The sequence below is a fragment of the Passer montanus genome, unplaced genomic scaffold, assembly GCF_014805655.1.
Source record: "Passer montanus isolate IOZ18808 unplaced genomic scaffold, ASM1480565v1 scaffold26, whole genome shotgun sequence".
In the NCBI taxonomy this organism is placed as follows: domain Eukaryota; kingdom Metazoa; phylum Chordata; class Aves; order Passeriformes; family Passeridae; genus Passer; species Passer montanus.
In genome coordinates, this window is record NW_024367261.1 from 5,876,497 (window position 1) to 5,900,700 (window position 24,204).

The 24,204-nt window shown below is 46.3% G+C and overlaps 3 protein-coding genes across 7 annotated transcripts in view; all 3 read right to left on the minus strand.

Moving 5' to 3' along the window:
* Positions 1-180: 180 nt before the first annotated feature.
* NOL7 (nucleolar protein 7) lies at positions 181-4,250 on the minus strand. The gene is made up of 8 exons (XM_039712221.1): positions 4,000-4,250; positions 3,421-3,481; positions 3,268-3,341; positions 3,057-3,088; positions 2,194-2,308; positions 1,485-1,606; positions 1,327-1,404; positions 181-550 (listed from the first exon to the last, which is right to left on the minus strand). The coding sequence occupies exons 1-8, from the start codon at positions 4,179-4,181 to the stop codon at positions 477-479; spliced, it is 738 nt and encodes a 245-aa protein (XP_039568155.1). The 5' UTR covers positions 4,182-4,250; the 3' UTR covers positions 181-476.
* Positions 4,251-4,287: 37 nt separating this feature from the next.
* SIRT5 (sirtuin 5) lies at positions 4,288-13,436 on the minus strand. The gene is made up of 9 exons (XM_039712220.1): positions 13,149-13,436; positions 12,784-12,922; positions 10,607-10,740; positions 9,075-9,300; positions 7,612-7,699; positions 7,172-7,225; positions 6,171-6,294; positions 4,831-4,946; positions 4,288-4,493 (listed from the first exon to the last, which is right to left on the minus strand). Exons 2-9 carry the CDS (start codon positions 12,896-12,898, stop codon positions 4,418-4,420), a joined length of 933 nt encoding a protein of 310 aa, XP_039568154.1. The 5' UTR covers positions 12,899-12,922; positions 13,149-13,436; the 3' UTR covers positions 4,288-4,417.
* A 2,664-nt stretch (positions 13,437-16,100) lies between these two features.
* KIF13A (kinesin family member 13A) overlaps positions 16,101-24,204 on the minus strand; it is a 105,737-nt gene continuing 97,633 nt past the window's right edge. For all 5 annotated transcript variants that reach the window (XM_039712001.1, XM_039712000.1, XM_039712002.1 and 2 more), the window contains 2 exons: positions 18,255-19,359; positions 16,101-17,383 (listed from right to left, as the gene is read on the minus strand). In XM_039712001.1, the coding sequence (XP_039567935.1) occupies positions 17,097-17,383; positions 18,255-19,359 (1,392 nt within the window). In that variant the 3' untranslated portion in view covers positions 16,101-17,096. The remainder of the gene's footprint in view (positions 17,384-18,254; positions 19,360-24,204) is intronic.

The following is a 24,204-nucleotide window of genomic DNA, read 5'->3' on the forward strand; positions in this document are numbered from 1 at the left end:
AAGCTTACTCAGGACTCTGCAGCTGGGGAAAATCCCTTACTGCTGGAAAGTAATCATGAGGCTGGAGAGAAGTGTCCTGCTGTGGGAGCTGATTTAATGATTCTGCTGTTAGGGTACAGCCTTTCCTTAGAGACACAAGTGACTGAAGCAGCAGGAATAACTGCAGCATCCACAACAGTAGGTACAACATTGCTCACGTTTATTCTCTGCAAAGGCATTGCCTCACGGAGGCAGCTCAGCAAGCCTGGTCCTGGCACCAGCTGTTCCCCAACACTGGCCTGGCTGCTCTGTAGCTTCCCCAAGAACTTCGGAAAAGGGAGAGGAGAGAACAGGGAAGTCCCTTCAGGTACAGCTCAGTGCCTGCTGCTGGCTGGAGCTGAAAGCAAAGTGATGACGAAGTGGGGAAAAACATCTGTGTTGTGTTGAGATCAACTGTCCCTAAAAGTCCTTAGCAGGAGCTTCTGAAAAAGCTGTCTTCAGACTCCATTTTTAATCTGTGTTGCCAGCCAGCGTTTCTTAAACCTTGCTGCTTTTTCCTTTTTATCTTGCCCTTAAAAAAAAAAAAAAAAGCAACAGCTGTTCGTTATGATTTTTCTTAGCCCTCATGTGCTGGAAAAGCAGCAATCCCTTGGCTGCTGCAGCATTTCAGAACAGAACAACCACCTCAAAGCATTGATAAACTTCCTAAGGTATTTTATGTGCCCCAGGTGCATTCCACTGGCCAGGAGTACCAGTTTGCACCAGCCCCCTTAGGAGGGTGGGGGCGATACAGTGGTGCTTTCAGTGATGGAGCACAGATGGAAAGCAGGCCCTGCCTGCTAAGGATCAGTGACTTTTCCCTCTGGTGTTCATGAGCCTCACAGAATGTGTGGGTGTGAAACTGCCCCCATCCATTATGGAAATGAGGAGAAATGGGTGCTATTTCCCTGTACTCACATAAAGGTTCTGGGATCTTGGTATCCCTGCTTTTAAGTCTGAGACACATCTGAAATGCCTTCCAACAGCTCAGATGCTGGAGGCTGAAACAACAGCTACTGAAGTGTTTATTTCGCTGAGCAGCCCTGGCTCTACTACAAGAGCTGTCTCTTAACATACCAAAACTGAGGTAATTTTTTTCAACTTGTGTCTCATACACCATCCCCGGGAGTTGTGCTCATGACACCCACTGAGGCTGCAGTGCTCTGCTGCCCTTCCCTTACTCTCCAGTTGCTTGGAGTTAGAGGACCACAAGCCAGGATGCTCTAGCATGGAAACCCTGATTTTATCCAAGTGTACTTTTAGCCAGATATGCAGAAAATAGTACCTACTCTGACTTTCTCTACTCACCCCAAGACTTGTCCACAAACTGAACGGCAGCTTTTTTGACAGGGGCTCTCTTGTTTGCAATGGAAAAAAATTCATTTGCTGAAATGGAGACAAGTGTTAATAACCAAGCTGAAGCCAGACAAGGCCCCATCCAGGCCCAGGCGAGCAGCAGTGCTTACCCTGTACCCGGTTGGTGTGTGGCCCGTAGAGCTGAGCCTTTAGGAAGTCTTTGGCCAGCTGTTGGTGCAGGCCTGTTGCACTGTGGTCTTTCAAGCACACAGCCACGTAGTTCCCTTTTGTCCTAGTCAAAGAGAGATGTAAATCCCTGTAGTGTGGGTACAGGATCCAAAACAACAGACACTGCTGCCAGGCTTTGCTACTTGAGCACAGCAGCAGCCACTGATGGTTTCTGATACTCAGATGAGCTTTGTGGCAGTATTAAAAAAATAAAAAGCTGGACCAATACTCTCAAGCTGTTGTCCTATGCCTTTGTGTGCCCTGAGTAGTTTCCTTGGGCGTCCTGAGCTGATCCTTCTAGGGCAATTACTCTCTAGGGTCATCAGTGACAATGAAACAGAGGAGAGAGAAAAAGAGAGTGAAATGCAAGAATTCGGTGCTCAACCACCCCAACACAATGTGTACTGCTGCGCTTATGACTGCCCAGCTGTCTCACAGCAGTTACACATACATGGTATGTAAAAGTTATCTATATCATCTATATATGTATGCACGCATAATGCTAAATCAGAAGGTATTAAAGGTGCTTTTAGCACACAAATATGCTTTCAATCAGACGAAGGATGGGGGAACATGAAGTGCAGAAGAGGGTACAGCCATGCGGTAGTGACAAAACTTCCCACACCAGGCAAAATCATCTCCTCCTCCTACCTGGCACCCTTGCTCCTCTTGCCTTTCTTCTCCTGCACTTCTGCTTGGCCTTGCCTTTGGGCCTGGTCTTGCTCCAGCTGTACAGCCTCAGATTCAAGCTCTTCATCTAGAGTAACTTGTAAACGAAATTTCCCAAGTGTTACAAATCAAAACCAGTCAGTGAAACATTAACAGGACTTAAGCAGCATTTTTCAGAAAAAAATGATTAGGAAGAACTGCTGTAAGAGGGAGGGAAAGAAATATGCTTAGGGGAGCAACCCAAAGTATGAGTCAGTGAAACATGAACAGGACTTAAGCAGCATTTTTCAGAATAAATGATTAGGAAGAATAGCTGTAAGAGGGAGGGAAAGAAATATGCTTAGGGGAGCAACCCAAAGTACTGCTAGCCAGCTTTCCTCAGCATCAACAAAATGGGATTCATCACCGGACAAAAATCCAATGCAACACAAGAGCTATGGGTAACCCATAGAAGGAAATCCAGCTCTGGCTTAGGTCTTGCTTCATTCTCAAATCATCTCTTTGTTTTGTCAATACAACAGATCTTTTTTAAATAAAAGCAAGAAAAAGTAACAGTTATACCATACAGCAGCATGTCAGGTTTGGATCAGAGAACTGTTCAAATAAAATATTTTTTCTGAAGTGCTTTGAAGTACAGATGAAGCAAAAACAGCAGTCATAAACACTCTAGTCTTGGTTTTGTAATTCTGAGCCTAAAAAAAGTTACTTAATATCCTACAGATGCTATTATTAGGTTGATATGTAAAATACAGAGGCAATTTAACAACTCTACCCAGGAATAGCCTTTATAACTTAAACAAAGGCTAAATATTAATCCACCTTTGGTAATCCTTGCTGTAACATACCTGGGTCATCTGCTGCAGCCTGCTCAGCGGGCCTGGGGGGCAAATGGAAGGCAACAGGTTACTCTTCAATGCACACTGCCACACTCAAAGCCATGAAACCCCCATTTCCAGTACAGTCTCCCAGGCGAGGACCAGAAGGGGCTGCCCCACGGGTGGGAGATACAGAGAGGGGGATCCCAACACCCACCGCTGCCTCCCCTGGTCCCCTCACCGTGCGGACACAGCCTGCAGCTCCTGCAACTCCTGCAGCTCCTGCAGCACGGCCTCGGGCAGCAGCCTGCGCTTCTGTGGGGGAGAGGGGAGTCAGGCGGGCCCGGCCACGGCCGGCACACACACCCGGGGCCCGCGGGGGGCAGCGCGGTACCTTCTGCTCCGCGAACAGCTCCTGGTGCCGCCGCCGCTTCTCCTTCAGCAGCTCCCGGTGCCTGCGGGGAGGCGGGAGCCACTGTCAGCATTCCATGGGGAGAGGGGGGATTACGGGCGGGGATAAAAGGGGTGTACGAGGGCTGGGAGGGGCTTGGAAGGGCAAAGGAGGTGGTGAGGAGGGGCAAGTGGGGGGATAAGGAGAGGGGATAGGAAAAGTGAAAGGGGCATAGAGAGGTGAAAGGGGGGAAGGGGTCAGAGGCGGGATAAAGGAAGGAAAAGGGGCCGGAGAGGCATAAGAGGGTTGGTGGAGTAAGAAGGGCGGTAAGGGGGTGGGGAAGGAGGCAACAAGGGGAAATAAGCAGAGATAAGGGAGGGAATAAGGGGAGGAAGAGAGAGCACGAGGCGTGAACGGGGGGTAAGAGGGGTGGAGGGGGGTTTAGAAAGGTAAGCGAGGGGTTCAGGGGGCGGTAAGAGGGGTGGAAGGGGAGATGAGCGGGGCTAAGCGAGCGGGATAAGAGGAGGGAAGCGCTGGCGGCAGAGCCGCCGCTCGGAGCAGGAGGCCCCGCCGTGCCCGCACCTCCGCGCCGCCTCTCCCACGAGCTTCCGCTCGGCCTCGGCCGCCTCCCTCGCCACGCCGAAGGGCACCTCCTCCGGGGCCTCGTCCGCCTCGTCCTCCGAGGAGGAGGCCGGGCTGGGGAGCGCGGCGGGAGCCCTGCGCTTGCCCGCGGCCGCCGCCTTCGCCTTCTGCCGGCGCGCCATGGCCGCGACCCCCGCGCCGCCCGCCCCGGAACCGCTCCCGCCTTCCGCCGGGACAGCGCCCTCTGCCTCCCGCCCCGCCCGCGGGTGCGCGCACAGACACAGCAGATCGCAGTGGCCCCGCCTTTATTGCCGCGGGGACGAGTCCCGGCCCGCCCGCCCCGCGCTGGGCCCCGCCCGCCCGGGCCGCTCCCGGCACTCCGGCGGCGATCCCAGGGCTCCGGAGGTGATCCCAGGGCTCAGGAGATGATCTCCGTCTCGTGTCGCGCCAGCGCCGGCGGCAGCGTGGTCCCGCAGGGGCCCGGGAAGTGGAACCTGGAAGGAAGCGGCAGGCTTAGGGCGCATCCCGCTGCTTTACCTGCGAGTCTGGCAGGGGAACGGGAGGGAGGGAGCAAACAGGAGGAGAGAAGGGTACAGGCCTTGTGGATCCTAGGGACATACTACAGCCTCACCCTTTAAACCATATGGTTTGTGTCTTCAGTGAAAATTCCACCATGGAAGAAGAATCCTCTTTTCTTACTCATTAACAGAAACTTAATATTTCATAAGCGCTGGGGGGAAAACTAGACTGTATTTGTCTAAACCCAGCGTTCTGGCAGCTGGACCAAAGCAGGGCAGGAAAGACTGAAGGCTGTTGCCTGAGCAGCGTTACCTGAACCTGTTGGTGGCAGGAGTGGTTTCCATGTTGAACTCCGCGACTGGGACTCCTCTGGCCGAGACCTGCGGGGCGAACATGGCCGCAGGATACACCACGGACGAGGTCCCGACCTGCGGGCAGTGGGACACAAGTCACAGGAATAGTAGGACAGCACTCACACAGATCAAACCAACCCACCACAACTGCATGTGCACTGAAGCCTAGGAGATCCCTACAGAAATGAAACCAAATCAGTATCTGATTAGTGTCACTGCAGATGTAGCCATTTAACTTAGCACAGCAAACAGGAATTGTTTCTCTGATGCAACCCAAAGAAACCCATTTGTAACTGTAGATGGAAAAAAAATCCCAGAAACAAAATGGCACACTTTGTCTTCAAGGAAAAATAAAAACCCAACAAAACGTTCCTTCTGTTACTTGAGATAATTCTATAAATGGAAGACAACAGTCTAAGCAAGTGTTTTGGCTGGGGATCTGGAACCTAGATGGCATGTAAACCACCTTGCAAAAAAGCAGCATGTTATAACTTACTTCCTTTTCAAACTGAGCATCAAAATAATTGTATTTTTTACTGTTTGAGAAATTAGAACGATAGAATGGTTTGGATTGGAAGAGACCTTAAAGATCATCTTGTTCCAACCCCTCTCCTGTGGGCAGGGACACCTACTAGGCACAGGTTGCTCAGAGCCCCATCCAACCTGGCCTTGAGCACTTCCAGGAATGGGGCACCCACAGCCACTCTGTGCAACCCGTGTCAGTGTCCCACCACCCTCACAGTAAAGAATTTCTTCCTATATGTAATCTAAAGCCACTATCTTTCACTTAAAAGCCATCACCCCTTGTTCCTGATGAAGAGTCCCCCTCTGGCTTCCTTGCAGCCCTCTTTCAGTACTGGAAGGCTGCTCTAAGGTCTCCCAAGAGCCTTCCCTTCTCCAGGCTGAACAGCCCCACTCAGCCTCTCTTCATAGGAAAGGTGTTCCAGTACCCTTATCAACTTTGTGGCTCTCTGGACTTGCTCCAACAGTTCCATGCCCTTATGCTGAGGGCACCAGAAGTGTCCACAGTATTCCAGAGCAGAGTAGAGGAGGAGTGAAATTCAACAGCCAAACAGCATTGTCTAATCTCTAACCCCTGTGTACCTGCTCCCTTTAGAGCAGTCTGTGTGCATTTTCAAACAAAGGTCTTTTAATGTTTTGCACTGGACACCAGAGTCCCTCTGGGGCTTTTAGTTCCCTCAGGGAAGCACAGATGCATCTGCTTTACCCAGGAGTTGCCACGTCCCTAGCATGGCCTCCCTGTGGGTTCAGAGCACGGGTAAGGAAAGCGCCACTCACGACCAAGCAGAGGTCACAGATATCCAGCTCCTTCTCCACCGCCGTGAGCACGCCGGGATCCAGGGCTTCGCCGAACCACACGACGTGTGGCCGCAGGAGCCCATTGCAGCCGTCCTCCTCACACCTGCCCGAGCAGCACAAGGGGACAGCGTCACGCCGCTGAGGGGGCGCTTCGGGCTGCAGAGCGGCAAAGCAGATCTCATCCTCGCCCGGGCAGGTCTTACCTGCCATCATCCTCACTCCTCCTTCACAGCCCTCCCCACACCCTCCTCTACCATGTGCTGGACAGAAGGCAGCTCATTCCATGCTACACACGGGCTGGAAGTACATACACATGTGCTGCATGATCCCAAGGAATGGGGTGCTGAACAGTTGTTCAGCACAGATACTTAATTGTGTCCTCCCCTTAGTCAGCTCCTGAAGTGCATGAAAGTTAAAACTCAGCCTCCTTTAACACACTAGCTTACAGGGTTTTAAGGAGAAAATGACCCAAAAGACAGAAGCATCGTGTTAGCCTCTTTTTCCTTAGGAATCAGATGAAAAATGTGGTGGCTTTTTCTGTCTGCAACTAGCTAAGGAAAAGCTTCAGGCAGCATAAAAAAGTATCATGGTACATTCTCTGCTTGTGAGGGGACCCCAGCACAGTATTCCAGAAAAACAGTGGGTGACACCTGCAAAGTAACAAAACATTTACTTCTGTAGCATTCACTTTCTTGCTGCAATTCTCCTACTACTTCACTTACTACAAACCCCAGGAATTTGGGCAGGCTTCATCTTGGTGCTCAAGTACACAAAGTGTGATGCCTTTAGCACCATGGTAACTTCTACACACTCCTTTGTCTGATGCCCCTGTAACTTTAGACTCAGTTTCCTGGGGCACAGTTCCAGAGTTCTTTGTCTCCTGGGGAATGTCCTTCCAAAACAACACGAAAAGTAACACGAAGTTTTGAGATGCACAAAGCATGAAGAGGTAACAGCCCAACAAAGTGGTCCATACGTACTGAGGAAGGTCTTCAACTGGAATGGCAGCATCTTCTGTGTCAGGATCTGGAGCCCTGTAGTTACAAAATGGAAATACATGTCCAGCTGTACAAAAGGTATTTTATATATTAATAAAAACTTAACATTCTATAAAAACCTTCCTATTCTCTAAAGCACACCCTCCAATCAAAGAATCTGCAACTTCAGCCAACTTGAACACCTACTACAATCCTAAAATACCATACATGAGGCAGGCAGGAATTTGTCCAGAATTATCCTGAAGCTGAGCAACTGTAATAAGCTGGCCAAGACTGTCAAAGGCACAACAATTATTTACGTAACTACCTAAAGGTCTGGTGGAATGTAAAGGGAAAAAAGGCCTAAAAAAATCTTTGAGTATATGCCTGGTCCATCCCCCTGCTCACTTCCTTTTCTCATGGTGAAAGAAAGAATGGATTACCCCTTCCCAGCCAACGCGGGGCAGATCGGGCTCTTGTAATTCGCAGCTACGTTTCCACAGCTGGTGCACCGAGTTTTAAATAAACTACCTGGAACACACAAAGAGGAAACATCAGGGATGAAGCAATGGCTCTGAGGTGTGGCTGTGCAGGCAAGTGGTTGTGTTTATCCTGGGCAGCTTTTATTCACAGACCTTGAAGGCTGTGCCTTGTGGGTAACTTACAACAGGAACACAACAGCAAAGACAGTCCCACTGTGCCACCTTGTTCTGCCTCAGGACATGAGTAATACACAGTCCCATAACATATTTTGCAGGAAAACCATAATTTAAAATATCACTGAGAGAGATGATTTCTGTTTATTGCTTTTCCTCTTACATCAGAAACATTTTCTTTAAAAAAAAAATATGCTGGGCAACACCATTTTGCTTGATGCAAAACTCCACTCCCAAAACTTCTGTAGCATTACTAACATGCTGTCGAGATGTGCAATATAGCCAAGAGCTAAAAATTGTGTCCATTTTGTAAGGAATACAAATAACCAAAATTAAAATTGCCAAGGCTTCATCATTGGGCCAACAATTGCAGAATAGCTTGTGCAGGTTTCCTGTGTCCAAAGCAAAAAAAAAGGTGGTGGGAAATCCCATTTACACCTTTAGTGATACTTGAGTTAAAAAGCATCACAGTGCTGGAGGACCAGGATGGGTCTTTGTCCTGGGAGACTTCTACCTCGTGGCAGGGCCTGAGGAGTGGAGAAATGAGGGGGGTCACCTCCAAAGGACTTCCACATCCTCTTTTTCTCCACACCTGTACATTTCCTCAGATCCCAAACCTGACCTCCAGGTGCTGCACCTGCCATGTGCTTCTCTGGCACTCTGTGGGAGTAAGGAATGCCACTGACTACAGGGAAGAGAGGGGGAAGGCCACTGGCTGCAAGAAAGAAAGGTAAGGGAATCTCAGTTGTTTCCAGTCCCTTTGTCCTCCTGTGTCCAAGAACTGCACAAGTGAGAACAGGACAGAGGAAGAGCACCGGGGCTGGCGAGGCCAGGCTTGTCAATACACCCTGTATTAGCAGCAGTCTGACATCACCACTACCACACAGTGGAATCCCTGGGGATTCTTGTCCCCTTTTCTAAGTGAAATCAGCCAGGTGTCACAACCACATGAATTCAAGTGGATCTGCGGAAAACTGTGCAAGCAAGAAGGGAGAACCATTTTTTGTACTGTCAGAATCCATTAAAAACAGAAAGGTGAGATTCTGTGATCTTAAAGGTGAGCAATAAAGAGAGGCTACGAAGTACCTGAAATAACTTCCAAAAGATAACAGGATGTTATTGTAAATAAATGTATGCAAATTACTGTAATTTTAAAAATCTTTTCTCTCTCTACTTATCCTGCTTTCCCTTCTTCCCACTCCCCAGCCCAGGCTTCCTGGCCTGTGGCAGACATGTGAGCCAACTCCTACCGTGAATTTCTAAGAGGTGCCTGGTGCCTGCCTTCCTGTGCAGCTCATCAATGTTCTGAGTGATGACCACAACACTCCTTCCTTGCTTGCTGAGACGCTTCTCACACTCTGCAATGGCAATGTGGGCTGGATTGGGATGTTTGCTCAGCATCACTTCCCGCCGGTAGTGGTAGAATTCCCACACACGGGAAGGGTTTCGTGCAAAAGCCCCTGGAGTAGCCAGCTCCTGCAAAAGATGTAACAGGTCGTCCTACAACGAAAGGAGAATCCATTCCCCAGATGAAGCCTGCTGCATCTCTGCCATTTATACTGCTGCCTGCATCACAAGGTCATCAAAAGCAGATTATCTATAACCAAATGCAGTTGGGTGTCACAAGGGTGACAAAGTGTCAGATCAAAAGAGGAAATAAGAGGTTGAACAGCAACAGTGTGGTATGTGGGTTTGCACTACACTCCAACCATACTCTGTGCTGCCCTACTAAACTATTAGGAGATTAGCACAAAGCAAGATGAGATATTCCAATGCACACCCACAACTCTCTTTTCCATGGCAGCCATAAAACTCAGCATCATGTGAATGTATTTCCTCTGCTAGGAATTTCTTTTCTGCTTTAATTTAAGTGAAACACAAGCCAAATTCCACCTATTGTCAAAACCACAGTCTAATGTTATGTATTGTGTATGCAGGTAAAATTGAAGCTGCTTTTCACAGCTTGAAAGTAACTTTAATTTTGCCTTCTCTTTCTCAAAAACGAGGTGCAGCTCAGTCCAGCACCTCAGTGCACAATTCTGCGGACAGACAAACTGAATCCAAGTTTCTGATGCAGCAGGACCAACCATTTATACACACACATGCTCTATTTGAATTGATGGTCACTGAAAGCAAAAAACTCATCTTTAGATTCAAACCTGCTGAAGCACCAGCAGCACCAGCAGGATGAGACTCATGAGGCCCCCATAGGGCTCATATTGTTGGTGCTTTCAGCTGTACTCCCACTGTCTGCTCCCACCTCTGTGGCTCCCAGCACTGGCAGGATCATTCCAGCAACAGAGAACAGCCTGTGGGAGAATTAAAGAACCTGCCCCAAAATAAAAGAAGACCTAAATAATTTTTAAAGGGTGTTATGAGACACCAAGATTAAAATAAAACTGAGTCTCTATCATCAGTTCTTCCTTTGGTATTTTGGTTTGTTTTAAATGCTGAAGAGTTTAAAGCAGGAAAGGCCCCACATGGTAGGAAAACAGTGAGGGTGCCAAAAGATGAGCAAACAGCTGAACTGCAGGAAAACAAGGAAGGTAGAAAGATCCAGAGCTGCCGACAAGAATGTTGTTTTTCCCAAGCAACTGATAAACTGAAGGACAGAAGCAGATCCCCAGGGGCACGGAGAGGAGCTGCAGAGGCAGCTGTAGGGAGAGCTCTGTCCCTGCTGCACTGCCATGGGAGAACTTCCACCCTCTTCCTCCAACTGCTCCTGACCCTCCATGCTCACCTGCATGACAGACAGGCGCAGGCACAGGCCACCAGCACCTACCTGGGCTTGCCACTTTCTCCAGAAGCCTCCAGCCCCTCTGAAGGTGGGGACGCCGCTCTCGGCGCTGACCCCGGCTCCGGTGATGATGGCGATGTGCTTGGCCTTGGCAAACACCTCTCGGAAATCAGCCATGTCTGTGCCAGGGCAGGGAAAACAAGGAGCTGTTCAGGCCCTCCCGTCCTGACCTAAGAGGCCACACTTACACATCCAGAAATGGCTTCCATACACACCTCCCATCACTTCAATTTTGGAACACCTACTGGTTCCTGAGCTTCTGTATGCTGGAATTTAAAGGGCAGTTCCTGGAGATCCCCAAAATATGTGTCTGAGCAGGCTCAGTAACAGGGCAACGCATGACTGTAGTCAATACTGGAAAGGCAGAGCCTTTAACTAAAACTCCACACTGCATGCTACCCCGATTACAACTGTTGGCACCACCACCCAGGAACAGTTTGCTTCCTAATTGTTACTTAAGATCTTGAGATTTAAAAAATTAAGTTTGTTTTGTTGTTGGTTTTATTTGGGGTTTTTTTCCGCACAAAGTATCACCTTCAAAATTAGGGTAATTTGGGAAAACGCCTTTTCTTTTGAGGCATTTTTCCTGTTTTCTAGGTTTGCAACTGTATTTTATGTTTTTCATGTGTTATTCCCAGCATTTCCCCCTGCATGGTAGTTTGGGAAAAAGAGAAATTTTTCTTTGCCTTTTTATGTGAGTCAAGACAAGATTAAAAAGGAACAGGTTAGCTACAGACAGACAAAAATCTCTTGCAGTTTACCTCAGATATGATTTTTAAAGCAACATAGGTTAGAATGACAAAATGGCTGAGGTGGGAACGGCCTCTGGAGATTGTCTTGTTCAACCCCCTCTACTTCAGCAGGGTCAGCCAGAGCAGACTGCCCTGGACAGTGTCCTGCTTTTGATATCTCCATGGATAGAGACTCCATAACCTTCCTGCACAATTCAATCCATTGCGTGACCACCCTCACAGCAGACAAACACCACAGGGTGATTTTATGCATTGAGAAGTTGCCCTGGAGCCTTCATTGCCACAAGGGCTCATCACTGGCTTAAGGCCAACGTGGTGCCCACCAGATCCCCAGGGACATTCCTGCCCAGCTGGTCACCCAAGCCTGTCCTAGTGCCTGGGGCTATTTCTTCCCAGGGGCAGGACCCTCTGGAGTATCCTCCCAGCTTTGTATTATATGGAAACTTGCCAAGGATACACTCTGGTCCATTGTCCAGTTTATTAATGAAGGTGTTAAACAACACTGGCCTCAGTACAGACTCCTGTGGTATCCCACAAGTGAGCAGCCTCCACCTGAACTTTGAGCTGCTCACCACAACCCTAATCCTCACAATTTACTAGGTGGTCTTTCAAATAAAAACCAAAACTACCCCCTCCTCCCACACACACACACAAAAGCCCACCCAAAGGCAGGAAAGCTCCTGTAGGGAGAAAGAGCCACTGGAGAGGTCCCAAGAGCCACAGCACAGAGCCACTGGACTGGGCATAGAACGCTGCTATTCTGATGCCCCACCTGCTGCTGCAAACCAAACTGCAAACCTGAATGTGTAAAGCTCCAGCCAAAAGCCCTCCCAGCCAGGTCTCTGGCAGCAGCCAAACGCTGATGCTCAAGGCAGCAGAAAAAGCAAGTTTGCCCCCACTACCTGACATTAGGGGGTTGCTATTGTACTTGTGAGCAGTTTTCAAGTTAAGTCACATTCTCAAATTGAAAAACAAAACCAAAATACCCCCAAGCAAGTGAAAAGTGGTCAGCCTTAACTGCTGGCCTGAAGAGGGTTCCTGGGGTTACCCAGGTCCTGAACTGTTAGAAATGCTCAAGGCCCATTCTTGTACAAAGAAATGAGGAATTAGTTTTAATACTCATTAGCATTATGAAAGGGATATGCAATTAACCATTACGTACTTATGTATAAACATCAAAAACGTGTTTATGTTGCAATCGTGCTGACTGCAAGGGTTTTTGGAACTATACAGAACACAGCTGTAGAAAGGTAATTTTACTATTCTAGGGGACAAATAAAGCAACTTCACACTGTTTAAAACATTTTTAATTAAGCCATGGATTTCACCTAGCACACAAAACCTTCCAGCACTTCAAATCCACCTTAAAAACCTGTCCGGGGTGCTAAAGCAAACAAATACACGTCTTACTTGAACTAGGACGGGCCATTTCCAAGCAAAACTTCTGTTTCTTTGAAGGCGAGGCCTTAAGTCCACAGTGCACTTGGGAAACCAACCTTCTAGCGGTAGATTGAAAGAGACACATCAGGATCTCTCGGAAGTGTTTCACCTGGGGAGAAATAAACCAAACATAAGCGACCCAGCTTATTTCTGCCGGCCTCCTGTCAGGGGCTCTCCTCGAAGAACCAGGTGCGAGCGCTCGTCACGGCTCCCTCCTGCACCTGCAGAACAGGGAATCGTCCCCAGCCCGAGCCCTGGGGCCGGGATCACCGCTTTTGTCCAGGACCGGGGAGACCAGCCCCGCTCCAAAGCCGGGCTTTCGGCCGCCAACTTACGCGACGCTTCCGGACTGCGCAGCTAACCCGAGGCAGCTCCCAGGACCCGGCTGTCCGCCGGCATTTCAAGAAGAAGGGGGACAAGCAAGGCACGGAGCCGCGGCGGGCTGCGAGCCTACGTGCATCTGCCGGCCCGCAGAAGGGCGAAGGGGACAGCGCGGCCGGGCGGAGCCTCGATGAGGGGGAGGCGGAGGCCGCCGGGCCCTCAGGTCGGGGCTCCGCCTGCCCGCCCTCACGGCTGCCGGGCCCTCACGGCAGCCCCGGGGCCGCGGGTTCGCGGCCCGCCCGCTGCGAGCACGTCCCGCCCCGCGCTGCGCCGCTCCGCCCGCCCGCCGGGAACGGGCCGCGGAGTTAAGGAGGCATGGATGCGTGGATGGATGCACTGCACACGCTTCCCGGCATTGCGCCGTCCCCGCGCCGTGCCGGAGCGCGCACGTATCAGCTGGAATGAGGCGCAAATAGGTCAGGAAAGCTGCATGGCTTTCCAGCGTCATCCCTCTCTGCGGTCCACCCTCGGGAGTTCGCAGTTTACGCGCTCACGGATGATAATTCCGCTGCACTTGGACAGCACACTTTTTTTTTTTTTTTTTTTTTTTTAAACGAGGAAAGCTGTCTTTAGCTTGTTTTGCTGCATAAAGAAGGCAGCGCCTGCTCTCATCCAGCCGCCTCCTCTCCGCCCTTCCCCAACAACCTTAAACCACTACGGTCCTTTCCAGTCAGATGTTTTGTCACATTTTCCCCCCTCCCTTGGGATTCTGTAAACAACCAGCTAAGCAGAGGAAGCGGCCCCCAAAACACGTACCCAAGGAGGGCAAAGGCCGAAAGGCAAGGCCCACCAGCAGCCTGCCCAGCCCCGGGCAGCTCCTGTCTCCCGCTCCCGCAGGCACAGGACGAGTTCGCCTGAGGGCAGGCAGGGCACAGCCAGAGGCTGCTCCCAGGGGCTGGAGCCGACCTTTCCCTCATTCCAGTGCTCCGCCGCCCTTAGTGTTATTGTTTACAGAGTACCGGCACTTCGCACTCTGCCTCCAGCTGCAAACTCGAAGGAAGGAAGCCTTTGGTGGGGGAATGTGGCCACAGCGAGTGGTGCCGACTGAACGCCTGTGCTGGTGCTTGCTGGGCTGTCACAGCTGCTCCCTGAGCGCTCCCCGTCTCCAAAGGCGAGCGTGCTCGGAAAACCAGCACATCACACACTCAGAAAACAAGGTGAAGGCCAGCGTGATCTTACTTAGCATTCTAATGACCCTGATGTCAAAATCCATTCTGTGCAGATTGGGAAACCAAACAGGATGGCAGGTTTGTTGAATGAGGGATTGGCTCTGCATAACGTTATTCAGTATGATTGGTGTTTGTTTTTTTTTTTTAAATTGAGATCTTGCTACAGACTGTACACTGTGCTTATTAGGCAGCTGCTAGTTAATATTAAAAAGAAAAAAAAGGAATTTGCAGTTGCACTATCACCACAGTTTTCTTCCACTTGGAATCCAAAGTTCAAGACAGCAAAATCCTAGTCTAACATTGCTAACAGGGAAAAACAGTTCTGTTTATGAACTAGAGCGTAGAGAAGCACATCAACCAAAGAGCTTTCATTTTCCCATCACATCATTGCACCCCTTAGCTGTGCTCCTAATTTTACATCAACCCAGAGCAGGGCGTGTTAACATGCAAGGTTTGCAAAAGTAGAGGTCTTTTAATAACAACAGAACTCACAATGGCATAGGTTATGTGAAATGGGTACAGAAGGACACAAGGTTGGCTTGCTTTGGTCTCTTTGGCATATACAGATTGCCTACTGCAAGAGCACAATTATCCCAGTGTTTCGGAAGCAATCAATCATGCATTCTGTATTCTCAGCGGTCTGAAACAATGAAGAGCCCAGCTGATGCTGGCTGATGCTAACCTGGTGTAACTACTGAATGTGTGCCATAAGAAAATGGCCACATTGATTTTCAAAATTGTTTGTACTGGTCCTGGACAAATACGTTAATGCCAATGTGTAAGCAGATTTCCTAAAACGTTTATAAAAAGATTAAATTGACATCTAGACTTAACTTCAAGACACTGGGGTGTTTGGCATTGATACCTGGCAGTGTTCCACAATCATCTGTGCCCAATAAAAGAATTCTGCATAAAATCTTTTTCTATTACAGTAGTTTCCTCCAGCAGCAGTGTCATTAATGCAGTGAGAGCAACTCACTGTGAACACCAGAAGCAGGAACTGTTCTGCAAAGATACACATTTCAAAATCAATTAATACTTAAGAATCCTGTCTTAGAAGGGACAAAAGCCATGGCAAAGGCAAGTGCACTGAGCTTCACATCCCCTCCTTTCACTGCCTGCTCCAGCACATTGCCCTCCCAGCTGCCAGCAGCTGAGGCCTTTATATATTTAGCAATGATCCTCTCTTGTCTGTCTTCCAGGAACTTGTCCCATCTCCCTTTGACCCACAGGATTCTGTTCTCTGGCAGGAGCTCCCCAGCTCCGCTCCCTCTCCTGGGAGGGATGGGGAAAGCAGAAGGTGAGGAATGTGTATCCACAGGGCTGCTATTCTCCTCTGAGGCTCAGTTGTAAGGTGGGTTCATACCATCTAGTCGTCCACTCCAACCACACTATCCTTCAGCATTTTTACCAAGTCCTTTGCATCTGAGCAGCACCAGCTGGAAACAGCTCCCTCTTTGAGCACGAAGCCTAATTGTACCAAACACAAGGAAAACATTTTTTTTTTAAATCCCAAGTAAACAGTCTGTATTCTAACACACAACAGGTCTGCACCAATTAAATACAGTATGGCAGTATATAAATTACAGTTCTTTACAGTAAATAGTAAAATACGAGAGTCCGCTTACTGTACACAACAATCAAAGAAAGAACAGCAGCTTTTCAGTAAGGTCCCAGGTATCTCAGGTATCTCAATCATTCACTTGCTAAGGAACAAAGAAAAGATACAGCAGGCCATTCACTTCACTCATTTTTTACCATGTTGCTTTACAAATATCCAGAACACTTGTACAGGCATCTACAGTATCTACATGTGGAACAACCTTCTTAGGAATTCATGAGCACCAGACATAAATCCCTCCATCATTCCCATTATTAAAATAAACTTTACAGATTAAAATTACTTTAGCAGGTTCTATTTCATCTTGATAATAAACCAGCAAGTAACAAGTGCAAAGTTTGCAGTCATGATCCATTTACTGCTTCTTTATTTCCCACTTCTCCCCACCCCGCACCCAAAAAACCCCAAACCCCCTAAAAAACCCAGAATGTTGTCCTCTCACACCCTTGCAGTAATACTGTTTCTGCAGTCAAACTGCCCAGCTGGCTTTTGCTAACATGTGAAATGCCAGACTCATAGCTTCAGGCATCGTCAGTCATCCCAATGCCAAGTCAGCACAGTGGCAGGCCTCAAGGAAGACAAAACATATGAAGCAGTTGGATATTTCAGTGTGCTTAAACACGGAAGGCTGCACGGTGCCCAGTGACTGAAAGGAACATGGCACCAAGTTACCAGTTAAAACATTTACAATAGAAAGATATAAACAGCAAATATGTCAGTCGAAAACAAGTTCTTTGGTAATTAAGAACAGCGGTTGGGTTTTTTTAAAGAATACGGATTCACATCCTGGTTTTTCCTCAATAAAATATCTTTTGTTGTTTAAAATATATCTCCCAAGTTGTTGCGTAACAAATAGTCCAGTACCTCAGTTATCTACAATCAGCTTTAACTGTGTTTTAGTGTGCAGCCGTATCTGCCCACTGGCAGACAAACTATAGATACACATTCATATATATATAATATATATATTATTTATAAAAAATTAGAGAATTAAGTCAAGGACTCTAGAGAATACACATTCCATATGGACAGGTTAAAATGTACAATAGCTTCAAAAATCCGTAAAGTTTTCTACACAGTGATGCGTGTAGTAAGTGCAAAAATACTGCGGTTTAGTTAATCCAAGATTTCCTGTTTTCCTGTTTCCTAGAAAAAGCAGAAGCTGCTGCATCTCCTGAATGGCAGAGGACGTCTCCTCCTGTCTTGGGAGTGGCTGATGAGCCTTGAAGCACAGAACTTTTCCGTTTCTCTGAAGTGGAAGATGCCTGAGACCGGGAAGTGCTACTCCATTTCCTTGCGGGAGCTGGTGCTTTGCTGAGGCGTCCGGGACGAACGAAAACGCCGTGTCGTGGTTTGCAGTGGAAGTACTCTCTGCCTTTCACAATTCCATCGTGCTTCCCTTCAATGGAAAGAAATGCACAGGATTAAATGCTGGTCCTGGCATTAGCACAAACAACTAAGGTGCTGAAGTGTGAATAGCTTTGGTTATCTGTCAAATAGTCAAGATTGTTCCTGCTGAGTGACAGAGCCAGAGGCTCGCCATACACTAGGGAGAGCAAAACTTGGCAAGAAGGGCTTAAAATGCGACCAAAAAGATGATTTTATAAAATATTGCTTTGTTAACTAACAGTTTAATAAGCCGAGCATGTGTTCATTTTGCAAAATAAACTGTCCTCAAAACCAATTGTTTTAAAGCTTAAAATTTAGCTGGAGAAAAACTTCTGGCATAAGTGATGTTATATATTAAACTACTAAAAACATATTTTGAAATGACCAGAAGCCCTTCTATAGAAGTTTCTTAACATTTGCAGAGCACTGACTTTTTCTGACCCCTCTGAAGTGGAATTACAGAAAAACCTGTGCTCTGGAATTAATCTTTCCCCAGTGGAAAACAACAATAAATCTCTAAAAGTCACTGACAGCAAACCTATCTGACAAGTGATGCACACCGTTAGTACTGTTCATGAATGCATGCACAAGGTTTTAAAAATAAGCTGCCAATTTTAGGTTTTGCTTGTTTCTGTGACCTGTAAAAACAGATGGGTACCAATGGGGAACAACCACAACATGTAAAAGCAGGGCTTTCAGACAGTTAAAAATGGATCAGAGCATCCCTATAACCAGAAAGCCAGTAACTGGGTGTATTAGATACCAAGCTTCATGAAACGAGAGGTACTTCCCAGCACTGAACTGGACAGAATGATTGCACTGTGACTTTAAAAATTGGTCACCCTAGCTGCACAGATAACCCAGAACACATTTAGTCTTACCCAGCTGAACATTGAGCTCAACTCCAACCCAGATTCCAGCTGAAAAATCCACTGTTCCAACGTATCTCACTGTGCCCATCTTATTACTTCCAACACAGACTTGCTCGCCCACGGCCACCCAGCTCGGCAATACGTGGGCTTGATCTGCAGAAGCACCTTCTTCACAATCAGAACCATCCAAGTGGTCCTTCGTAATAAAATCGTCCACAGAAATGTTGGGGTAAGTCTCAGGGTCTGAAGTGCCTTTGACCAGTCCAGAACAAAAAGGGCTTTCCACAGCATCCGCCAGCCAGTTGTCACCTGCTGCTGCTGCTGCAGAGCTCTGCTGGTCCATGCACGGGCTCTGCCCCTTGCCAGTGACTCCGAGGGGTGACTCCAAGGTGCTCGCTCCGTTAGAGGACAGAAGGGAACACGACTGTGGAGCTGTTGAATGGTCAAAGTCCTTCCCATCTTCAACGCCCATGAACTCAGTAAAGGAGTGATCTTCCAGAACGTCCATCGTGTGCTCAACCGTCACCTCGCGTGCTGAAAATTCAATGGTGTTTTTGCCATCCAAGGAACTTAGAGCTGAGAGGGATCCAGCTCTGGATAACTGCTGAGAGTCTCTGTCAGTGGCACTGAATGACAGTGGTACTTGCTCTGTTAAGGCACTGTTTTCTTTCAGTGGTACCACAGGTAACTTCTCTCTCGCTAACTCCTTTTCTGACTCTCGACATTCCTTGTTTAAAGAAGATTTTAAATCATGTGCAAGGGATGATCCCGAGGGATCACTAGAGTCCAGCTCCTTGGAGTGACTGGCTAGCTGGTCTGTGCTATCACTACAGGGAACAAGCATGTCAGACAGGGTGGCATTAGAGGCACTGTGGGAAAAGTAGCCACTAGTGATGCTGCTAGTGGTGGGGCTGCGGGACACCTCTTTGTCGAGAACACGTGAGCTCATGAAGTCTGATTTAGAGGAAAACCACTCCCTGTTCTCCAGGCTAGCATTGTAAATACTGAAGTCAGCAAACTCCTCCGGTACATAAGGCCGGAAATTTTGAAAACTTTGTGGACTTATCAGTTTCTTATTAATGGCCTCCAACTCACTGTCTTCCTCCTCAGAGTCCTGCAAATGAGAAATGGAATTAGGATTAGGAACCTGTGATAGTGAGATGGTTTCCAAAATAAACTAACCATCCTTGATTTTTTTCCTTTCTGAGCATGGAGAAATATGTACCTTTAATATACTTTATTCTGAAGAATGGAAGACACCATTGAAAAGAGCTGCTGGAAATGTATCCTACCTACTCTGAGCTATTCAATTTTTAGAAAATAAATTCTAAATAGTTCAGAAAATATAAACCAATAAAAGGAAAGTTACATATTTTCACATGCAAACTTTTTTTCCCATGATTTAGACTAATTAAATCTACTGAAGGTATTTTATAGAGTTAATTCACTAGCTAACAAGATAAACATAAATATGAACAGTAAAGGCCTTAAAGAGTGCCTGCTGCAATACAGGTTATTAAAAACTTTGGGATTACTAAAAACTTTGCACAGTGGGATTTTCTATTAACCTGATATCAGTGAGGCTAAATAATTTTGTTTACCCCAGCTATCACAGCTGAACATGTTCAGGATGTTTGAATATACAAGCAAAAAGATCAAATATTACAGCAAATCTTCGAGGAAGCATTTGTATGCAGATATGTACATGTCTGGAGAAAAATAAGTGACACTAATCACCCTAGCAGAATTTGGAGGTGCCCCCCTGAATTTCCCCTTGGTGATGTGTGGGGATGTGACCAGACCACAGATGTGACTTTCACAGAGTCGAAAATAAGTGACACTAATCACCCGAGCAGAATTTGGAGGTGCCTCCCTGAATTTCCCCTTGGTGGTGTGTGGGGATGCACTGTGACCAGACCACAGATGTGACTTTCACAGAGTCCATCTGAAGCTGAGGACTTCAGTCTGTGAAGATGAATCTGAGAAAGACTTCGGCAACATGGTAGGGCTCTTCCCCTAAGATAAAATATTTCAGGCAGGACTCTACATGGATGCTTTTTTAAGTACTTCTTTCATTATATACATATATGTCTTCATTTACACACATATATGCAGGTATAAACATAGGTATATGTATACACACATATATATAGTAAAAATGGTTAGTTTACAGGAAATTTCTACTAGAAATAATTGTATTTTAGGAAAAATGAAAACTGCTGAAGTCCTTTAAAGAAACTTTAGCACCCATTGTTTCTCAGTTCCTTTATCTGCATTACAGATTTCAAATTCTGATCAAGGCAGATCCTGTGTGATATCTGAAGTACCTTTCAGGATGCTTTCAGACACCTGCTGTGATTCACCAATGTAAGAGGAAAAGCAGAACAGTTAACCAGATGACCACAGAGAACCAACACATCAGTTTAAACATCCTCTTGAAAAGGTTTCCTCACTTCAAAGTACCCAAGACTGCTCAAATAACTTTGTATAACAAAACTTCCAGTGCCCAGACAGGAAATAGATTTGCTCAGTTTGTCCATGTCAGAATAATCACAGAATTGTTTGGATTGGAAGGCACCTCTTGAGGTCAATTAGCCCAATCTCTCTCTGCTCAAGCTGGGTCAGCCAGAGCAGGCTGTCCAAGACACTGTCCAACTGGGTGGATTTTGAGATCTCTACAACCTTCCTGCACAACTCATTCCAGTGTTTGACCCCCCTCACAGTAGACAAAGTGTTTGCTTGTTCCATCTTGTGGTCAGATGGAATCTTATGTGTTTTGATTTGCCTCATGTCCTGTCACTGGACACTGCTGAGAAGAGTCTGCCTTGGCCCATCAGGTGCTTTTATACATTGACAAGATGCCCCTGTGACTGGTCTCCTTAAGGCTGAACAGCTCCAGATATTCCAGCCTCTCCCCACTGGTCAGACAGCCCTTATCTGTAACAAGGTCTCATGTCCATTCTTACCATGTTCAAACTCATAGCAAATATAATTCAGTATTACCCATGCAGAATGGCCTCTTAAGATGACTCAAGATTTTCAATAACATTAATTTTTTGTTTGCACAGCTATCAGTATCTCTACTGTCTCTACTTGTCCAAGTATATCTGACAAATGCAACCACATTTCTCATTATTAATATTTGATCAAGTAAAGGCTTGGTATCCTTTGCCTTCTAATTTTCATGGCATTCTTCCAGGGTATTTCTCATACAGAATTTGGATGGAGGCTTTATTTATTTATTTCTCTGAAGAGGAGCAACAGTGTTATAAAATGTCGTGTAAGACTACTGAGTATTATTTACACTGTTGAAAATCTTGCTACTTACATCTGAAATCTGCAGTTCCTTTAAAAGTAAAGGAAAAAATTCATACCTGCTTTATTGAGACTATGAATAACCTTCCAAGCACTAAAGTCTTATGCAAAGCATCTTTTTTGCATATTGAGGATACCAGTTGCTCACCTCTGAGGGATGTTTTCTCAATCATTCTGCTTACTTCTTCCCTTTTACCAATTTTATTTGTGCAAAACTAAGCTTTGTTCTATGCTGAACCTCACAGTCGTGGCGGGGGGAGGGGTTAAACATTAAAAACTGAGAGTTTATCAAATATACTTTACAAAGTTGAAGATTATATATGAACGCCAAACTAATAAACATTTAATGAAGAAAGTATTTCTAGTCAATACTAGCTAAATGTCCCCTTGAGACCAAAAGGTATTTTTATAAGAGCTCTTGTGTCTCTTTTGAAACTTGCAAGATTCCTCATTTGACTGAAAAAACCCCACCTTGCTGGTGTCCCTGTTCAGAATCAGACTGGATACGAGGCTATAACTGAGAAATGGTTCTACAGACATACAGACATTGGTGACTGATTAGGAAAGGCCAAACAAGCAACCACGTTGTCAGTCATGTGCCATTTCAGGGTTATCTGTCATCATAAGCACAAAAGCTAAGCTACAGAGAACCAGTCCGCTTACTAGAACTTGGGCTATGAAGAACACTGCAAATAGGTGAGGAGACACCACCTTGTGACAAATAAAAGATACCTGGTGGGGACAAAACATATTTATTTTCAAAGCTCAACTTAAGTTTCCTGACTGGGAAATTCCAGAAACAAAGCAATTTCAGAGTTTTTCAAATTTCTGTGGATGTGAGATGGGGAAAAAAAGAAACAAGGTGCCTCGTACAGCTCAGGCTATTGGTATAAATAAAGATAGAATCTTTGAAAAACTGGTCAAGAAATTTCAACAACTTCCCTGGGATGCAACAGAATGACTATAATGAAAAGCAGATTTAAGAACTGGTAACAGAAAGACCATGACAGCAAGAACTAATGAGACATGACTATATGTCAAGTTCTAGCAGTAAAGAAGTAAAATAAGCAAGAGCACAGACCAGCTTCCCTACACCTGCTTTGCATCTGCATTTTCAAATCCCTAAATTACACCTCTCAAGTAACCTCAACAAGTTAGTTCCCATTTTACTAATTTAAAAATCAGTAATACTTATCTAGTGGTTGCATCACAGGTGCCTCAATTCTTATTGTCTGGTAGAAGGGTTTCCTCTTAACAAATCCTCCCTTAAACATGTTAATTACTGACAGTATTTAACTACACTTAATATGAAAACATTTAATCTGACCTTAACATAAGTCACTGTATTCCTGTATTATACAGAACATGCCCCTATATCATGCTGGTTTGATATAGCTGCAATATCAAGCATGTGTAAGTACCATCTGAAATTTCAGGTTGAATGCTCTATTTCAGGCAACTGAATACAAAATATTTTTTGTTAACTGTTTCCCCCCCTTTTTGGCAGATGTGTTTTGAATATTGGAATACTTCAGCCTAGGTAAAATATAGGACTCATTGCAGCTCTGAAAAATGGGGTAGCCTGGGAAGCCTACATCCTACAAAGAGTTCTTTCCTAAAACAATAAAACCCCCAGAAGCATCACTTGCTAAACACAACACCCTAGGCTGTCTGGGCTACACAAAGTAGCTTTGTCAACCTCCTCCCCACTAGCAGCTGCTCCTTCTTGCCTGTCTCCCCAGGACCCTGAAGGGTCTAAAAAGTCATCAGACAGAGGACTAGGTCCAAATGGAAAACTCCATGGTAGTCAAACCATCAGCTGGGTGGATCCCTTCCCTTGATCTGACTTCCTATGCAACCAAACAAAAAGCTGGAAGTACTGACTGAGAAGTCAGTATGAGTCAAGCAGCTGAGAACTGAAAGAACACCTCTTTCTATGGTCCTGTTGGCTACAGCAGGTTTACAGTGTTCAGTGAATTAGTTCCCTTCTAGCTGGCAAAGCCTGGTGGCAGGATATTGCCCTTTCCTAGCTCTGAAAGCTTCTGTGTATCTGTGGAAAGCAGCATAGGCAAGTGCCTGGGTTAACTCAGGGCATGCATGGGGTGGGACTTTGTTTTCACTCAAGGGATTAAAACTGCCCTCAAGTTGCTATGGAAAGTTTTGTAACAATTTATTTTCCAAGGGATGTTTTTTCAAAGCACTAGAAGATTTTTTTCTTCCAAATACCTTCATGCTATTTGTATCAGTGACTCAGTACGAGTCAGCACGCCAGCTACCTTGTGGAAAATTGACATGATCAAGAATAAAACAGCTGCCACTCAAACCCAGCAGCAAAGCTTCAAATATATACACCAGAACACCCAGGATACTTTGGTCTAATGACTGACAAAACAGTATTAGAAATACAGAACAGGTTTTTTAATGGCTTGGCTATATGATAGGAATGAAGATAAGAGTTGAATAGAAGAACCCATCACTAGAATTTTGTGGAGAAGTGTCCCATAGGACTTAGAGGAAATAATTTGAAGGCTCTGAATTTTAAATCTAAAGCTCTGATTAAAGCAAGTATTTGCAGCCATGTTCCACAGCCCCAAAACCATCACACAGCAGAAATGGTGATACATCTTTTGTTGAGGCAGCAGTG